The 20,187-nt window shown below is 38.1% G+C and overlaps 1 protein-coding gene across 3 annotated transcripts in view; it reads right to left on the reverse strand.

Annotated features, from left to right (window-relative positions):
• Positions 1–20,187, reverse strand: part of LOC124595578 (WD repeat and HMG-box DNA-binding protein 1) — a 200,119-nt gene that overhangs the window by 37,559 nt on the left and 142,373 nt on the right. For all 3 annotated transcript variants that reach the window (XM_047134369.1, XM_047134368.1, XM_047134367.1), the window contains one exon: positions 2,430–2,650. In XM_047134369.1, coding sequence (XP_046990325.1) covers positions 2,430–2,650 — 221 coding nt within the window. The remainder of the gene's footprint in view (positions 1–2,429; positions 2,651–20,187) is intronic.

Below are 20,187 nucleotides of genomic sequence, written 5' to 3' on the forward strand. Positions count from 1 at the left end.
TATGGCTGTGTAACATGCTCATCTTTCATACGTAATTATATCAGAGGACCATTAATTTTCTAGTTTCTTTAAATTTTTTAAAACTGTTTTATGTGAGAGAACAAACTTGCTTCTGCATTTTAATGTTTGTTTTCAGTATGTTTTACAGGCTGGCGTGCTCTCTGGTGTTATTACTATCCCGCCCTTTAAGTTTGTCTGTTATGACCACCAGCTAGTTGTTAAAGCCTTAGTTAGTAGTTATTTATATTCCTTCCTGGAGGAATTCCAGCTCTCTTTGAGTAGTCCTCTTTTACACCTTTCATTTTTTGCAAAGCTTATTTCCATGGGCATACGACCTTATTGGAAAGGTTCCCTAAATGCAATTGTGGTTAAACAATAACTTTCACTTGTAGTGTAATACAGTGAGACATTTTTTAACAGCACCTACTCAGTTGCCAAGAGAAAGTTCCATGTTGGCAGCTTCTTGCTTGTGGCCAGTTCTCGAGCATTTCCTAGCGCACCTTGCTATTGTTTGCAGTTGTGCGCCTTATCTGTCTGTGCTTGAGTTGAGTACCTTATGTTATTTCACTTGCAATGAGAGTGAAATTTTGCTGTTGGGCAATAGATCTTTGATTAACTGGCATAGCATAGGGAATTTTCCCTTTAATGTTACTGATCTGTCTAATACATACTGTAACCTTATTCTAAATTTTATTGTAAATTGTTTGGTGTAAACCTTTTGGGTCAACTGAAAGGCAATCGTCTGGTAAATAAGTTACAAAGATGTACAAGAAGGATATGCATTAACAATGAAAAATAGAATTCACATGCTAAAATTTTTTAATGAATTAATGAGATATAACAAGAGGTAAGGGACAGATTGGACAATCAAGGTGACACAAGAACAATGGGAGAAAATCGGAGGTTACAGTTTCATTGATGATACGTCGTTAGAGACAGACCACAAGTGCAAATTAGACAAGAGTGGGGGTAAGAAATCTGCAATGATATTTTCAAAGGAATCATTTCAACATTTGTTTAAAGCGATGTATACGGATCACGAAAAACTAAATCAAGTTGGCTGGATGGAGAACTGAACTCTCCCAAATGCAAAAGTCAGTGCCTGAGACACACATCGCCTCACTTGGTAATGATACAAGAAGAAGCTAGACTCGCGCTTAAAAAAAAAAAAAAAAAAAAAAAAAAAATAATAATAATAATAATAATAATAATAATAATATTATTTATGCTGAAAACTCCCATATCCATTATCTGTCAATGGACACACACAAAAAAAGAATCTATTCACCAAGTGGTGGGAGAAGAACACACGAACATGAACACACACACACACACACACACACACACACACACACACACACAAGGATTCAGCTTTGTGTGTGTGTTCCCCTGCCACAACTTGGTGAGCAGCTTTTTTTTATCTATCCATTTACATTACATTATCACTAATTGCTTATTTTCGTTGTTACATACCCATTATCTGTATGTCCAAAAAATATAAGCGCAATGAAAGGCACAACTGCTCACCGTTTTCTGGAAGAGGATTCAGAAGTAACAAAGACAGTGAACTAGTTCAAAAGTTTCTCAGCCAACTGATTACAATAAATGAAAGCTTGAGTCCGGTTTGTTTACAATTTTTTTAAATAACAGAAACAACACCTGCTGCTGAAGTGGAATTAACCTGAAAGATTTACTCAAGACATTACCATGAAAGACTCCTCTCTACCTTGCAACATCTTTCCCCCTTGCAAACGCACATGCACGTGCACACGCACATGCAAAAAGTGACGTGATGTCCACCTATGAAGGTTTCATCATATTAAGATTCTTTTCACTCATTGAACAATCACTAGTCATAATTATTCTAAATTCCAACATTGTTTACACAGAAATAAAGTTGTGCTGCAATGTAACATCTTGGTCTCAATCACTATTGAAACTGGAACTGAGAGTTAATCTCCTATCTCTGAGCAGCTTTATGAATTGACTTAAGTTTTTTAGATGACACTGCTAAAAGAACCCCCCTGGAATTGAGATAAAGTGCTTTTTGGCAACCACAGAAAAACTATACCATTACTGCTGGATTAGAATTTAAAGCCCCGTTCCTCCTTAGTATGGGACCATTTTAACCACTACCCTCTTTGTGTGGCGTTGCTGAATATGATTTGAACTCAGGTCTACTTTGTTTTTAATCTCTTGTCATTTCTCTGTCAAATAGCTTTCTGCATGAAATATCAGATACATTTCTTCTGTGGCAGTAGTATCTTAAACTCCTTCAATTAAAACAATGAGGAACAAAATCTGAAATGTAAAGTATGTGAGGTACATCAAATATAGATGAACAATGAGCAAATTAGAGTTAAGTCACACGTGCACACAGCAAATAATTACTCTGCATATGATAACAGGTTTGCAAAAGATCTCTATACCTTCACAGTTGGTTGTGCTGTTTCTGTGGAATTTTGTTTGTTCTTGGAATTTTGTTTTTCAAGGAAAGCATTATTCATATTCTCTAAGCCTTTACCAATTTCTTGTCGTTCAACATTTTTTCTGAATGGGTTGTGTTTCCGTTGGCTCAGAGACAATGTCGGCCGGATTTCAGGCACACTATTCTTTCTTTGCTTAGCAGCCAGCAGAAGGTTTCCATGTTCTGAAAAAAAAGCAACACACAATATTCCTGTTTATATGGGATCTATTATTTGTGGCAACTCAATAGCATTAATGTATTTAAATGCAAACGTTTTATGTACTCATTAAATGCATGTAAACTAGCTTAACATCAACAAATCCGGAAGCAGAATTTTGTAATCAAGTAAGCTTTATCTTCCACCAAATCCAGAGTTTCTTTACAGAAACTCATAAAATTAATCTTTTAGGTTGCATTTTTATAGATAACAGCACTGTAATATCATAATGATGTCTTATCATTGTGTTGCAGATAAAGAAAACGTTCATCCTTGACTTCTTTTCACATATTGGAGAACCTTATCTGTGGATTTGTGTTTTGTGTCCATGCCTGATATGAACATGTAAGTCATAAACAAAGCCAAGTTCGGCAGGTACTAAACACAACAGTATCAGTATAGAAGCTAGGCTTGAATTGCCTGGGCTCATGCAGCATGCTACCCTAACCAGGGTATCCAGTGATTTCCTCCTCCCAGGGTATCTATTGATTTCCTCCTCCTCCTTTCTTTAATTATCTCCGAGTTTTCCAGCAAATTCTTTTATTTTTCCAGGGTCATTTTGTGTTTAGTCACTCACCAATTTTGGATGATTTTACGATAAAATCTACAAGTTTTGTCAATATACATAATGGGGGTTAAGCATTGAGTTATGATGGTTGTCCGTAAATTAAGGTCTCCAATGGCTTTTCACAAAACGGACATTATTTTATTGTAAAATTAATTATAGCTTCTGAAAGCTTGCACTTTTAACTACTTTTCAACATAGTCCCCATCATGATCGAAGCATTTTTGGAGACACTCCAGAAGATTTTTCATACCCTCATTGTACCACTCTCCAGCCAACTCCTGCAGGAAGGAATGGGCAGCTGCCTTCAGCTCTTCGATGCTTGAGAATTTTATAGTGGGCCCCAGCCAGTTTTGTCTACAACTTTGGGTAAGGTAGTCAAAAAATATCATTGTGACAGTGGAATTAACAGTGGACTTAAAATCACCACAAATATGTAAACGACCTGTCCAGTTTCTTAATGACCCCCACAGGTGTTGCCCATTGGCTGGTGGAACCTGGGGAAATAACACTAAAACCTTGGTCTTGAAGTTGTGCGAGTTCCACCAGAACAGCCTTACAAATTACAAACAGAAGCAGGTGAGCTTGACTAAATTTAGGCACCACAGAATATTTCCGAGATATGTGGGCAATAAAGTTACATACACATCCCAGCGATAGTCAAAACTCTCCTTATTCAAAGGGCACAGTGCATCATGATGAGAAAAATGCACTGTATCTGACACTAGATTAACTTGGTCCTCCACTTTGGATCCAAAATTGGTAAAGCTGTCTAAACCAGCAATAGGATAGCACACAACTATGAAGATGTTTTTGTACGTAATTCACCAGCAACAGTTCTTTGAGGAGAAGAATGGCCTGCAGCAGTAAGGCAGGACCTGGCACTGAGCCCATTGCAGCAGATGTGAATCCAGCCAGCAATGTGTATCCTCAGTGATTAAAGACATAGAAATGCAGATGACCAGTTGGAATTCCACAGACTGGTCGAACAAAGTTATGTCTAAAGTGAGCTTCTGTGGTGGCAGGGAAACTGCCAGCTCGACAACCCCGACTGAGTAGACCCCAGTTTTGTCTGTGTGCTGCGACTGAGCACGCAACTTACGGGTAGCTTTATGACATATAACGGCCATGCGACTGTGCCTGCCACAGGACCAGGAATCTGCTGCACGATGCAGGCATCTGATTATGGCATGCCAGCTGGACTGACACTTCTTTGATGTGTGAAGGATGTTGCAGCACTGAGGTGGAAGGGTTTTCCTGATTCACATTATTAAAATTACGAAAAAGCTCACTCAAAACTGAGGAGGGAAACAGAATCACTGACGTGCTTAAGTCTTGCACGAGATGCTGGCGATCTGGTTGCCCGTGGACTTGGGTGAGACTTAGAGAAATAAATAGGGGATAATGAGTTTGAATCATCAAGTGATAGCTGTTTGTGACGATGACTAAGGGCTTGAGAAACTTTAAGGTCAATGTATAAAAGCATGCTGAACTACTAAAATAATCTCAAATGATTTCACAGTTTTAAGTAGTTCACGAATGTTGGGATCGCACTTGGCCTTTAGCTGTGACCCCCCTGTCAGGTGCAATGTGCACAATCAAGTCTTGAATGAAACTTTACCAGTCTGGCACTTAAAATTGTGTAAGAGACTCCCAAGTCAGCAGCCCACACTGCGTATGACTATATTTTGTTTATGACACTGATTAAACTGGAGAGTTGCCACAACCAGTTGCACATGCTCACCGTAGTATTCTGTTGAAAGAGCACAAAAGTCACTGAAAGACAAATTACTAGGTTCCGAGAACAACTGCAACTTCTGCACCACTTCATATAGACAACTACTAAAAGACAAAGATCGAAGCACACTGCTGCCTACCAGAAATGTTATAAGCAAAACAGTATAGTTGAAGACAGCAAATGGCAGGGGGAGGTGTAGCCATGGCCACCAACTAATGTTGACTCAGCAACTGCATGCCATTGCTCTTGAGCCACAAACTGTTGCTGCTGTTGCTGCTGCTGCACTGACAGCTGTTGCTCCGAAAAGTTCAAAACCTTGGGGTCCATAACACTGGCACAGGTTCCAAGCACATTACTGTAATCACAGTGTAAGAACTCATCACCATTTTTGTGTCTGTGCTGAAAACAAACATGTAATCTGTAAACAAAGCCAAGTTCTTCATGAACTAACACAGAAAGAATACCAAGAACGAAAACCAGAATATCCAAGCACAGAGCAGGATTGGGTATCCATATAGAATCTAGGTGTAATTTGTCAGAGCATCATGTAGACAACTACAGCAATACCTTCATTTCCCGGAACTCACTGAGTGGAACTTTGACAAGATCCTTTGCTTGAGGCACACTGAGTGAATGTCAGAGAGGAGCCAGATGGAGCCTCACATGTGTCTTAAGTGACGTGGGTGATGCTGAACAGGTTGAGAACGGGAGTGTCACAGTTGAAAGTCAATGTCAGGAAATGGGATTTCAGGAGCTGCGATAAAATTTGCCTTGTGGTGATCTGCAGGACCAACAACATCTGCTAGTCTGCAGGAATCTGCCACATATCTGTACTTCTGGTGATCCTGCTGCAGCTAACAAAACCAGTCAAAACTGCTGAATACTGGGCTCTCCACAGAATATAAGGAGAATTATCTTGCTGTTTGTTTTTCTTTACTTTTGTGTCTGTATTTCATAAATTTGTGTTGTACACATAAATTCTTTTATTTTTACTGTTATTACTTTCTGTCTGTACTGCACCGAATTGTCTCTGAAATGGATAGTCTGTGTGTAATTAATCTCTCTCTGCATGTTATTAATGTTCTACCAGCATTCTAATAATTTCGTATCCTGGACACACAAAATAAATAAAACCATGCAAAATTTAGGATCCCATTGTCGTTAAAATAAAGAAAATACATTTAAACTATTAAAACAAATGAATCATAAACTGACTCACTGCACTTTATTACAAGAGAAATCATGGAAATGATCAAGGAAACATTTACTAAATAAACAACTAAGTAATCAGACAAATATGTCTATTATATACAACTTCATTCCGAGTTTGCATGATACATTATTTACAGAATGGAGAATAGTGGATGAGCATTCCTGAAACCAATACAAGTCAAAGTCAAAATACAACATACAATGACATAAGCAAATACTCTCCTATACACTGCATTTGCATGCATATTTGAAAATACTCGCAGCAGAGCATAGCTCATAAATACCTACAATCTCATTAAACAGTTATTGTTGCATCAGAATCTAGAAATATATGACATCAGAGGCACAGCAAATTGGTGATTTCAATCATATCTCACCAACCAAAACCAAATGGTAGAAATTACAAGTCTAAAACATACCAAAAAAATTTACACTGATAAAGCTCTGATGATCTGTGGGGTCCCACTCAGTACAAGGCCTTTTCTTCTCTTTCCACATTTTATCTGTGACCTTCCAAGGAACTCTACCACAAACTATTAATGTGTTATTTACAGATGACACAAATTAGTTCTCCCAATCCGACTCAACTATGAAATTGAAGTACAAAATTAATGGCACAAGCAATTGGGTCCTGCCCTCATTGCACAAGAATAATCTGTTACTACACAAAACAAAACAGTTCATGTTCTCTTCTACACACCCAGAAACTATCCTGCCAACATAGAACCCTTAGAAGTTAAACATGTAATTAGGCAGAATTTTTGAACAAGTAACAACACAGAATTTCTGTGAATGTGGACAGAGAGAACATTTTAGTGCAGGGATGGCCAAGAACATTTTAGTGCAGGGATGGCCAAGAACTCTGCACATGTGCAGAACTCTCCCAGGCCTGCATATCTCTCTCGCCTGACTGCATGACTGCCTGACTACTATGCCACGCTGTCTGAGTGGGAAGATAGGGAAACTGCATACGCACCGCATTAAGCTGTGATCACATCGGCTGTGCTGCACTGTGTAAAACCAAGGAAAGAGGTTTGGTGCTGCACTGCACATTCGGTGTGGATGTCAACCATGTCATTCTGCACAACCAAGAACAAGTTCCGCCCTGCATCAGTACATCAAAGGAAATGGTTTATTTATGTGCACTCTGTTTGGACGGCATTTTGCATTTTTGGTTCGGTGCAGCACAGCCTGTTTGGTGTGGATGTCAAATCATGTCATTCTGCACAACAAAGAACAAGCTCCACCCTGCATCAGTACATCAAAAGAAATGCTTCGTCTGAACATGCTCTGTCTGGATGGCATTTATCGTTTTCTGTTTTTATTGACAGTGAGTGCATATACTGGAACATTGCTGCATGACTATGAGCACTCTGCTACATTCTGTCCTTGTCTGCGCCATTGTGCAATGCTCTACACCACGCGTTTGTGCACAGTGCAGAGCCACACAGCACGGTGCTGCTTGGTGTGGATACAGCTTTAGATTGCAAAGCATTCATGCAAGAAATATTGAACAGCTTCCCTGTGGCTTGGTTTCATATTTCCGAACAACATAAATAACAAAGCAAATTTTCAGTATTATTTAATTATTTATGGTCTACTTAAGACATAGTAAAATTTATAGCTGGCATAAATTGTTGGCATTCAGACAGACAGACAGTTTCACATATTTTTGTTACTCAGGTTGCCATGTAATTGTAACTTATTTTGTGTCATTACTGAAGAAAAGTCCTTTCACACACATATTGATCAAAATATTGTCATGTCTGTAGAATCATTATGGAGAAGTGGAAACTCTCCCAGAGGAAAACCCTGTAGAACTCCTGTTCAGTTTTAACATAAAAGAATTTGTCTTTCAAAGGGGAATTATTCTGCAGATTGATCATTTCCATCTGAATATTCACAGGAGCACTTTCAACTGAAATGGCAAACTGTCTCGAAAAACTGCTCAAAAACTGGCAGTGGCCTGAAAACATTTAGAAAACTTCCTTTTCAATGCTGCAATGAATTCTTTAATGGCAGTGAGCTCAGGGAAATGGATGGTGTTCTTTGTCAGAAGATGTTCCTTCCACAAGGCGGTTTTCTTCCTAAATGCACCCAATTTCTCCATCAAATCAAAATAGGTCACTTGTCACCTCACAACTTCATACTGAGTGCAGAGTGTTGCAGCTGAGTCCATCTAAACTGCAGGGTCTCCAATCCATTCTGGATCCTCTAATTTTGGTTCTTGCTTTCCTTTTTTCTTCAGAACTTTAACAACAGGTCTTAAATTGAAAAATCATTCCAGACATAGTCCTTGACTTACCCAAAGTACTTCACAGTAATATATAGGGTCTCAACACTCTTCATTAAATTCCACCACGAATTGTTAAAACTAATGGTGTAATAATCCAGGTGACTTCAAAAAATTTACTACTCATACCACCAGTTTCAACAAGTGCTCCAGGCCTGCAAGTTAAGCACAAAGTGCATCTTGAAGATCATAACAATGAATCCTGTACAAATCTGTCGACCATTGTAATTTTTGGCTCTTTCATCAAAAACAAAACCTTTATATTTTTTAACCAAGGTTTTATTATGCCATGCTATTGCAAATTTGCAGTCCCCTTTGATTATGCGAATATGTAATAGTTACTGAGAATTCACATCCGTTACATCAAAAAAGAACTGTGATTCACATTAATTTTTAAAGCCTTCTTGTGCAAAGAGCCACGGATGCAACAGTTCCATTGAACAGAAGAAAGGCATGCCAACCAAAAAGCATCACACCAAATGCCGGAAGAAACAGTGTCATATTGCTCTGCTAAATAAAATGTTGCACTGGAATCGTAGATTAAATAATCGCATATCGCATTCCTTTCTGGTGGCTAAGTATGGAAAACAAATTCTTATGAAGGGATACCGATGAGATTAACCATCAAATCTATATTCAAAGAGCAAAGTAAAGTGCCAATGAACTGTATTTACATTGTAGAAGCAGTCTATTTTGGAGAAAAATCCTTGACTTGTCTACATCAAATAGAGAACTGCACAAACATGACACTAATAGAGAACTGCACAAACATGACACATAAAGGTTGAGCATAAGTCATGATGGTGTAAAACATATGGGTAGCTCATTATTCAACAATTTATTGCTGCTAATTAGAGATGAAACCAATACTTTAGAAGCAGTGTAATGGAAATGCTAATGAAACACATTTTTCATTCTCTTGATGAGTACCCAAAAGAAGACTAGCATTAACTACATGATATTCTTTCCTCCAAATAATTTAAATCTTAAGAAAAATGTATTCTGAAAGTACTGTGTACACAGTGGTTAACTATGTCCATAAATTCTTTTTACTTTTGTTTCTTGTTCTAAGCATAAACATCCCATTGTCTAATTCATTGTACACCTCATGCCATCAGATGTAAGGACCAAATAAATAAATATTTGTGTAAATGGAATACTGACGGGAAACATATTTTCTAGTATCAGGTTCCCTACTGAACACATCTCTCAATTTCTGCTCAGATCCCTCAATTTCACCTTCAGATAATTACATTTTTGTTACTAAAGAATATCTGCAGAGGGATATGGGTAGGGAAGAATGCATGAAGTGAGAAGGGGGATAGTGGGATGATATGAGGAAGGTCTTTCGACAAATAAACCAATGGCTGTACAACAAGACAAAAGGAGTTCACAGGGTAGAGCTTAGGCAGAGAGAGGAACAGAATATCCTTGACCATCCCCACTCCAATCCTGCACCCCACAGGTCATTCCTTTGTGGCAGACCCCGGCATGAAACCTGTCTCAAATAACCACCCACACCTCCTCCTGCAGTCCATTCACAGGTATTTCCTATTTTGTAAAAGGCACGGCCACTTGTGAGAGCAGCCATATTATTTATCAGCTATGCTGCAATTAATGCACAGCATTCTATGTGGGTATTACAAGTAACCAGCAGTCTACTTGTATGAGTGGCCACCACAAAACTGTGACAAATCCAAACTTGACCACCAGTTGCCAGATGTGCTAAGCACCATGGCACAAATGACTTCAGCAGCTGCTTTACTGCATGAAATATTTGGATATTCCCTTCCAGCACACCCTGCATTCCCGACATGCTTCTGGCTTAAGCCTCCACTAACCCGTTTACCACTGCCTCACCTTACTTTTTCCCTTTTCTCTTATGTCTCCACCACTCCTCCATTGTCCAGATTGTGTACTGTCTTCTCCCATAACTGCCCCCCCCCCTCCAAATCATGCAATATTTTCTGTCCCCCCTTCTCTCCTTACTCTTTTTCAGCCCTCTCCCTTTCTTACTTCCTTCTTTGTTTCCCTCTTCATCTCCACCCTCCCTCTCTCTATCTCTTACATACTGGACCCCGTGAACTCCTTTCACCTTATTTTGCAGTCACTGATTCATCTGTTGAAAGAACTGCCTCACACCATCCTGCCCCCCCCCCCCCCAAAATCTTTCCTCCCTTCCCACCTACATCGACCTAGGCAACTTCCCTCAGCGATCGATACTCAACAGTAAGTCTCACTGTGGCTGTGAGCATTTGGGTGTCTGTGTGGTTGTGAGTGTGAATGGGTGTACTTTTGCTACAGAAAGAGCAGTTGGTCGAAAGATAGTGTAAAACTGTATTCACTTGAGCATTTCTATGTGCCACACATTACTCAGCTATAGGTGAGTGGTTGCCTTTCCTCTATTTTACATATATTTCTATGCAGCAATTTCCTTTGCTCTTATGGAATTACTATTAATATTGATAATTATCCACATGATTCTGGTAGTCCAACTGCCACATTGGCACATTTAGTATTACAAGATTTCTATTCAAGTCATTTGAGGGTGGATGAGGGACCAAAGAGAATGCATTACACTTGCCATTCCAACACACTGATTCTTGTACTTCTTACCAGTCATTGCTTTAGGAGTCTATGAAATGTTCTTGTTACAAGAGGGCATTTACCTCATTATTGTTGTTGTTGTTGTTGTTGTGGTCTTCAGTCCTGAGACTGGTTTGATGCAGCTCTCCATGCTACCCTATCCTGTGCAAGCTTCTTCATCTCCCAGTACTTACTGCAACCCACATCCTTCTGAATTTGCTTAGTGTATTCATCTCTTGGTCTCTCTCTACGATTTTTACCCTCCACGCTGCCCTCCAATACTAAATTTGTGATCCCTTGATGCCTCAGAACATGTCCTACTAACCGGTCCCTTCTTTTTGTCAAGTTGTGCCACATACTCCTCTTCTCCCCAGTTCTATTAAATACTTCATCATTAGTTATGTGGTGTACCCATCTAATCTTCAGCATTCTTCAGTAGCACCACATTTTGAAAGCTTCTATTCTCTTTTTGTCCAAACTATTTATCATCCATGTTTCACTTCCATACATGGCTACACTCCATACAAATACTTTCAGAATGACTTCCTGACACTTAAATCTATACTCGATGTTAACAAATTTCTCTTCTTCAGAAACGCTTTCCTTGCCATTGCTAGTCTACATTTTATATCTTCTCTACTTCGACCATCATCAGTTTATTTTGTTCCCCAAATAGCAAAACTCCTTTACTACCTTAAGTGCCTCATTTCCTAATATAATTCCCTCATTTCCTAATATAATTCCCGCAGCCATCACCCGATTTAATTCGACTACATGCCATTATCTTCGTTTTGCTTTTGTTGATGTTGATCTTATATCCTCCTTTCAAGATGCTGTCCATTCCGTTCAACTGCTCTTCCAAGTCCTTTGCTGTCTCTGATAGAATTACAATGTCATCGGCGAACCTCAAAGTTTTTATTTCTTCTCCATGGATTTTAATACCTATTCCGAATTTTTCTTTTGTTTCCTTTACTGCTTGCTCAATATACAGATTGAATAACATCGGGGAGAGGCTACAACCCTGTCTCACTCCCTTCCCAACCACTGCTTCCCTTTCATGTCCCTCGACTCTAACTGCCATCTGGTTTCTGTACAAATTGTAAATAGCCTTTCGCTCCCTGTATTTTACCCCTGCCACCATTAGAATTTGAAATAGAGTATTCCAGTCAACATTGTCAAAAGCTTTCTCTAAGTCTACAAATGCTAGAAACGTAGGTTTGCCATTCCTTAATCTTTCTTCTAAGATAAGCTGTAAGGTCAGTATTGCCTCACATGTTCCAATATTTCTACGAAATCCAAACTGATCTTCCCCGAAGTCGGTTTCTACTAGTTTTTCCATTCGTCTGTAAAGAATTCGCGTTAGTATTTTGCAGCTGTGACTTATTAAACTGATAGTTCGGTAATTTTCCCATCTGTCAACACCTGCTTTCTTTGCGATTGGAATTATTATATTCTTCTTGAAGTCTGAGGGTATTTCGCCTGTCTCATACATCTTGCTCACCAGATGGTAGAGTTTTGTCAGGACTGGCTCTCCCAAGGCCATCAGTAGTTCTAATGGAATGTTGTCTACTCCCGGGGCCTTGTTTCGGCTCAGGTCTTTCAGTGCTCTGTCAAACTCTTCACGCAGTATCAGATCTCCCATTTCATCTTCATCTACATCCTCTTCCAGTTCCTTAATATTGTCCTCAAGTACATCGCCCTTGTATAGACCCTCTATATACTCCTTCCACCTTTCTGCTTTCCCTTCTTTGCTTAGAACTGGGTTTCCATCTGAGCTCTTGATATACATACAAGTGGTTCTCTTTTCTCCAAAGGTCTCTTTAATTTTCCTGTAGGCAGTATCTATCTTACCCTAGTGAGATAAGCCTCTGCATCCTTACATTTGTCCTCTAGCCATTCCTGCTTAGCCATTTTGCACTTCTTGTCCATCTCATTTTTGAGACGTCTGTATTCCTTTTGGCTTGCTTCATTTACTGCATTTTTATATTTTCTCCTTTTGTCAATTAAGTTCAATATTTCTTCTGTTACCCAAGGAGTTCTACTAGCCCTCGTCTTTTTACATACTTGATCCTCTGCTGTCTTCACTACTTCATCCCTCAGAGCTACCCATTCTTCTTCTACTGTACTTCTTTCCCCCGTTCCTGTCAATTGTTCCCTTATGCTCTCCCTGAAACTCTGTACAACCTCTGGTTTTTTCCAGTTTATCCAGGACCCATCTCCTTAAATTTCCACCTTATTGCAGTTTCTTCAGTTTTAATCTACAGTTCATAACCAATAGATTGTGGTCAGAGTCCACATCTGCCCCTGGAAATATCTTACAATTTAAAACCTGGTTCCTGAATCTCTGTCATACCATTATATAATCTATCTGATACCTTATAGTATCTCCAGGATTCTGCCATGTATACAACCTTCTTTCATGATTCTTGAACCAAGTGTTAGCTATGATTAAGTTATGCTCTGTGCAAAACTCTACCAGGCGGCTTCCTCTTTCATTTCTTAGCCCAATCCATATTCACCTACTATGTTTCCTTCTCTCCCTTTTCCTACTCTCGAATTCCAGTCACCCATGACTATTAAATTTTCGTCTCCATTCACTACCTGAATAATTTCTACAGATTATGCATTCCCAAGAGAGGATCTCACTAAAATGACCACTGGCTTCTCCACTGCATCCCCCCCCCCCCCCCCAATGAAAATACTAAGAACAAATCCCACACCGCAACCCACTACTCACAAACCTATGACAGGGTCCACAATTCTCACTCATGGTAAAATTTTACAGTTACTGAGAAAAAAAAAAGTGGATAAAGTGGCGTTCAGATTTGCATTTAATCATATTTTCTGTCCCCCACTTTCTGAAGAGGATTGTAAAACTGAGTTAGATGTTATTTTTTCCATAGCTAAATCTAATGATTATCCGCTACCCTTTGTTCAAAAAATTTATGAAAAATTTGCCAATAACTATAAAGACATGCGAGCAAATGAAGTAATTGTAGGGAAAAATGAAGCAATGAAATATATTTCTTTACCATACTATGGGGCAGTCTGTCTTAAAGTTGCAGCTATTTTTAGGAAACTCAAGGTTAAGATTGCTTTTTCAACTAAGAATAATTTGGGACAAATTTTAGATCATGGTGTAGATAAAGTAAAAGTTTTACACCAGTCGGGGGTTTACAAAATACTTTGTCCAAGCTGCGAAGCATGTTACGTAGGTCAGACTGGACAAAAAATTGAAACTAGATATGCTGAACATGTCGACGTTGACAGAAAGGACGCGGCTGATAGGTCGAATTTTGCAGCCCACATTATAAATCGTGGGCATGAACTTCCTCAAATTGAGACGCATGTGAGGTTATTACATAGAGCAGAAAAGGGAAATTATCTTGATTTGCTAGAGGATATGAAGATCTGTCATCATAGGTCAGCTAGCGTGTGCCTTCTCAATGAGCAAGTAAATGTGAGGGGAGTTCATTTTGGGAGCTCTTCGTCGAGCATTTGCTTGATGGGAATGTAAATGATGGACAAGGAAGAACGAGAGGGAGAGTGGGTGGGTGGGTGGGGGTTGGGGGGAGGGGGGGGGGAAGAGTGAAAGGAGGGGGGCAGATAAATAGATCAGTGATATGAATTATGTTATTGTGACTAAGTTTGCGTTGGTGCCCTTTAATTGGGCTTTTGCCGTCTTTGTCGGCTACACCAACAGACATATGGTGTGGATTCACGTCTCATGATATACGAGCACACCGTAAGAGCCCCAACGAGTTCTCAATTCATCCTATCGAGCCTGTGTTAATTTTCCCATGTATGAAATGTGCTAGCACTTTATTTCTACATTTGGTCTTGTTTCTTTAATAAGTTTGTTTCGTTCATGTCCGTAATTTTCTTATCTCAACTTAGTTTACTTTTCACATGCATTCAGCAATGTGGTGCCATCTGCCGGGAAAAAAATTCGATCTTCCTGAATTTCATTTACTGTACGCTAGATGGATGCCAACACCGTTTTTACGTTTTGGCATTATGATTAACTTTTGCTCTTCGATAGTATGATAAATAATTTTTAAAAAAAATTTAAAAATAAATTTTTAAAAAGTTTTTTAAAATTTTTTATATGGTGTGTTTCTCACCTATGTTTGTACCTATTTTTACTTATTTGTACAATCGCTTTTTGGTGTATATAACTGTACTATGTGATTGACAAAATCTTTGTCAATGTATCCATTTCGAAAATTTTTCAGTATTTTTTCATTATATTTTACTGCACTTTGTATGTCATTTCTTCTTCTCATTTTTATTTAGCTATATTTTTTGCATAGAGGGCGGGTTTGCTTTGCAGCGCTCCCTTTTGGTTTCTCGTTGTTCATAGTCAATTCTCAAAGCATCACTCTATGTTTGACATCTGTTTAAGACAGTGTTACTACTCACGGAACATACACGTTGAAAGGTAAATTTGTATGTGCATTTTAAATTTGCTTTATGTACATTGATTCATTTGGTCACTGTTATTAATTATTTTTATTTTTGTATTTGTAGCACCGATGATGGCTGTTAATCAGCTGAAATCGATTTGCAAAATTAAATAGAGAAAACATGATCTTGCTAATGGTTGCTGCTTATTTGGTAATTTTATCCTATGAAAGGCAGGGCTACCTGTGAAACCAATCATGTGATCTACAAGCTAAGCTGCAACCACTGTGCTGCAGTCTACAAGGGCAGGACCAACCAACAAGCTGGCTGCCCGCATTAATGAGCATCAACAAATTGTGGGCAAGAAACAGCTGGACCACCTCGATGCTGAGCATGCCGCCCAAGATGACATTCTTCATTTCAATGACTGCTTCACAGCCTGTGCCACCTGGATGCTGCCCATCAATACCAGCTTTTCTGAACTGCGCAGGTGGGAACTCTCCCCGCAATATAAACTATGTTCCTGTAACCCTCCCTGCTTCAACCTAGCCTCTTCCCTGTTTCCATTCCAGCACTACACAGCCCTCTATTCCACTAATGCACCCACAGTCCTTTTACTTCTCTACTTTTCTACTCCCCCCCCCCCCTCCTCCCCCACTGCCCTCTGTCTAACCTCCCGACTGAATCTAGCTGTCCTACCCTCTCTCCACCTTGTCTCTGTATGCTCTCACAAGCAGAACTTTACCATCCCTCATCTCTACCCTGCTATCTCTCCTCCTCCCTGCTCCTTCTTGCCCCACCACCCTGTTGTTTCTCCCATCACATGCTGCTACTTGCGATCTGGCCTCAGTAGCCACAGACTATGGTCAGATATGTGTACGTGCACATGATCTATTTCCAATGGAGACCTTGTTGGCCGAAACCCCCTTTCCAACAGTCTTTTGATTGTGCCTATCTGCTACTCAACATCTTGACTATCTGGTGAGTAGTAACTACCCTTTTCATAATTTTGTTGCATTCCATCCTGGATCTTCCACTGTCTGAAGAAAATACAGGTTATTTTTACAAAGAGAATGGGCATTTTTATAGACTACTGACGTATCTTTCCAAGAGTTGCTGTTTTATTAGTCCATCACAATTTCAGCTGTATTAGAATGTTAGTGAGATGAATATTTACAAACTCTGCTGTGTTCTGCCCAAAGAAGCAGATTTTAACATGCCAACAACAGAACTTATGTATTACTCAAAAATCATCACTGATAACGCCTCTCTGAACAGAAATAAAGGGAACAAGAAATATGGTGAAAAAATAGCTACTTCAGTTGAAATTTTAACAGAATCCCATACCCCAGAGTATTTTTAATTATGAATGATGTGCATTGACACTGGCCAAAGAATTTCATTTCTGTAGCTCAGTGATCTAAGAAATATGAAAACCTTTAAATTTGCAAAATCCTCTCAATTACCCATGAAGGTGTAAACAAATTACCAAATTCTTTGACAAATTGAAATAGGTTTGTGGTGAAAAAGTACAATTTTTCATTCTGTACAGGGATAGGAAAGGAAAGATAGCATTCCGTGTGCTGTTAATTGGTTTCATTTTTCTTAAATTATGAGGTGTAGAAATAAAATCTGTTATTAAGTTTAGATCCATATCATTCGTTATTAAAAACAAACTGGGGTATAGGATTCCACCAAAATTTCAACAGAAATAGCAATTTATTTTCTCCAGACTTATCATCATCTTCATTTTACTTCAGGAAACATTATCAGTGATGAGTTTTGAGTAATACATAAGTCTCCTCATTGCCACATTAATCAGTTTCCTTCGCCAAAATATGGATGAGTTTATAAATATCAAACTCTCTTCATCTCACTAACATTCTAATGCATTTGAAATTGCGATACAATCATGTAATAGCATCTAATGGAAAGACAAGTCAATAGTTTATGAAAATGTCCATTCTCAGTATAAAAATAAACGTAGGGTCAATCCATACCAAGTGGTCGGTCTAGCACTGGTTGCTTGACCATCTCAGAAAAATTTTATATTTGCTGGGTGAATTCCCCAATGTTTACTAGTCACAAAAATATTTTTTAAAAAAATTTTTTTGTTTATTATTTTGAAATGGCGGCCATATTTGTCCCAGGCCGCAAGTGTTTTTTCGTATTTGCAAGCATCTACATTTTTTACAATTGTTCAGTAGTGGGTTGTCCTAAGCCTTTCAGATACAATGCATTTAGTTCAACACACACTGGGCTACAAATTAACATCATTATCACTTAGCTGAATGTATTCTTTAATAGTTCAAAGTTATTAGCCACAAATTTTAAAAAAACGCAATTTTTGAACAGCAGTTTTCCAAAGAAAGGTTAATTTCTCAGCTTTAATATTTTTTCTGCTGTTACACTGTATAGTATAGTTACTTTTTATAGAGTATCAATGGTGAGCAGCTTACACTTAAAAAAATACACTATTTTAAAAAATGGATTTTTAAAATTTTTCCATTTTGTTGCCTGCAATATCTTTGTTGGGGGACCAGATAAAAATCTAAAAATTTCACCATTAATAGACTCCAATGATATCAAACTTCAGCATAAATTTCAACTTTGAGGTTCAATTGGAAGTTATGGAAAAAAGATCACAAACATGAGTCAAAAATAGGTTTTTTTTAACATCGGCGATATCTGGTAGGCTAATCAAATAAAGTATACCAATCGCATCATGTAACACACCACATTACATCAGCTAATGATTATTTGTCGAAACAATGCTGTGGTAATTGTTTCAGCAGACTAACAATTGCATCTGTAAGCCTACACGAGTCTGACTGTTGTCTTCCCCCTTACACCAACAATTGTCCACTCTCACTTATTTAGCTAGAAGTTCTTGAAGTGTGCAGTTGAAAAATCGTGCCTCAGTGTTCTGTTGGTGTTATTATTAATGAAGGATGTCATAAAAGTGTGTATGGAGTGTATCCTAAAGACATTACTTAATCGAAGATTACCGTGAAGAAGAAAAAGTGTTGTTTTACTTACGAGTCGGCCTACATGTCAAATCAACATGCCAAGTACCATGAAATGAAGTACTTAAAAAAAATTTCATCACCTTATTGGTCAGTCTTGCATGGGCCCTTTTGAGAAACATAAGAAACCTATAACAAAAGGTCTGTGAGAAATAACATTTGATCATTATTCCAAAAAGAAAAGCCCATTTGTCAATCTCACACCAGAGAATCATTGTGTCCAACATGTTATTCTAAGATATTTGTAATTCACAAGAGAATGGATAGTGAAACCTCAGATTAGAAACCTATAACAAAAGGTCTGTGAGAAATAACATTTGCTCATTATTCTAAAAATAAAAGCCCTTTTGTCAATCTCATACCAGAGAATAATTGTGTCCAACATATTATAAGATATTTGTAATTCACAAGAGAACGGATAGTGAAACCTCAAGTAATGAATTTTGTGACTTACCAGCAACCATTAAAAAAGTAGATACAGCTTGTGAAATCCTGGGTATATTGCCTGCTAGTAAAATTAGAAAACTAAGTCAAGATAAAAGACCAAGTGCCTTGAATACAAAAATTGAGAAAGTGGCAGCTACATTCAAAAAGAATTTGGAAGTTTTATTTCAAAATACAATTTGTACTAAAACAGATGGGAGTTCTAAAACTTCATCAACTGAATATGATGATTTGATAAAAAAACTAAAAACTAATTGCAGTACTTCAAACAAAGAGGATAAAATTAAGATTATCAGTTTACTGCCGAATTCTGGGAGTCAAGCAAATGTTAATGATGAATTTAATGTGTCAGAACATCTTGTTAAGTTAACAAGGCAATTCGTAAAAGAGCAGGGAATTTTACTAGCATTACAAAAGAGAAGTGCATCTAATTTGGTAGATGCAAACACAATCAATAAAGTTATTAAGTATTATGACGATGACAATAACAGCCGTTTGATGTCTGGCAAAAAAGACTGTCTTTCTCTGAAAGAAAATGGTTCTAAGATTCAAAGACAAAACACGTTAATATTGTGTAATTTAAATGAACTATTCACTGAATTTAAAAAAAAAAAAAATCCTGACATTAAAATTGGAAGATCAAAGTTTTGTGAGTTGAGACCAAGATGGTGTATTGTTGCATGTGCGTCTGGTACCCATAATGTTTGTGTGTGTTTGTATCATCAGAATGTAAAGTTGATGATAGATGGGACCAATCTCAGACTTGACCTTACAGACCTTTTGGAAGTTATGGTATGCAATATTGACAGTTACAATTGTATGATCAAGGGAAAATGTGAAGATTATCCAGGCAAACATGCATTACTTGACATGTTTGAAGAATCCGAAGAAGACGATTTGATGCCTGACAATATAAAATACAAATAATGGCTAACACAAGACAGAACTGAAATGGTGACAGTCATAAAATTACGAGAAGAGTTTTTTGGAGTGTTGGTGGATAACCTGAAAAATCTGAAAATGCATAATTTTATTGCAAAAGCTCAAAGTAAATTTTTGAAAGACAAAAAGCAAACCTTGGCATCTGATGAATGCTTAGTTCTTGCTGACATTCCGGAAGATTATTCCTTTGTTGTTCAAGATGAAGTACAAGGGGACTACTGGGTAAACAAACAGGCCACAGTTTATCCATTTGTATTCTATTATAAAGATGAAGATAAACTAATGAGCCACAA

Source organism: Schistocerca americana, chromosome 2 (genome assembly GCF_021461395.2).
Source record: "Schistocerca americana isolate TAMUIC-IGC-003095 chromosome 2, iqSchAmer2.1, whole genome shotgun sequence".
In the NCBI taxonomy this organism is placed as follows: Eukaryota; Metazoa; Arthropoda; class Insecta; order Orthoptera; family Acrididae; genus Schistocerca; species Schistocerca americana.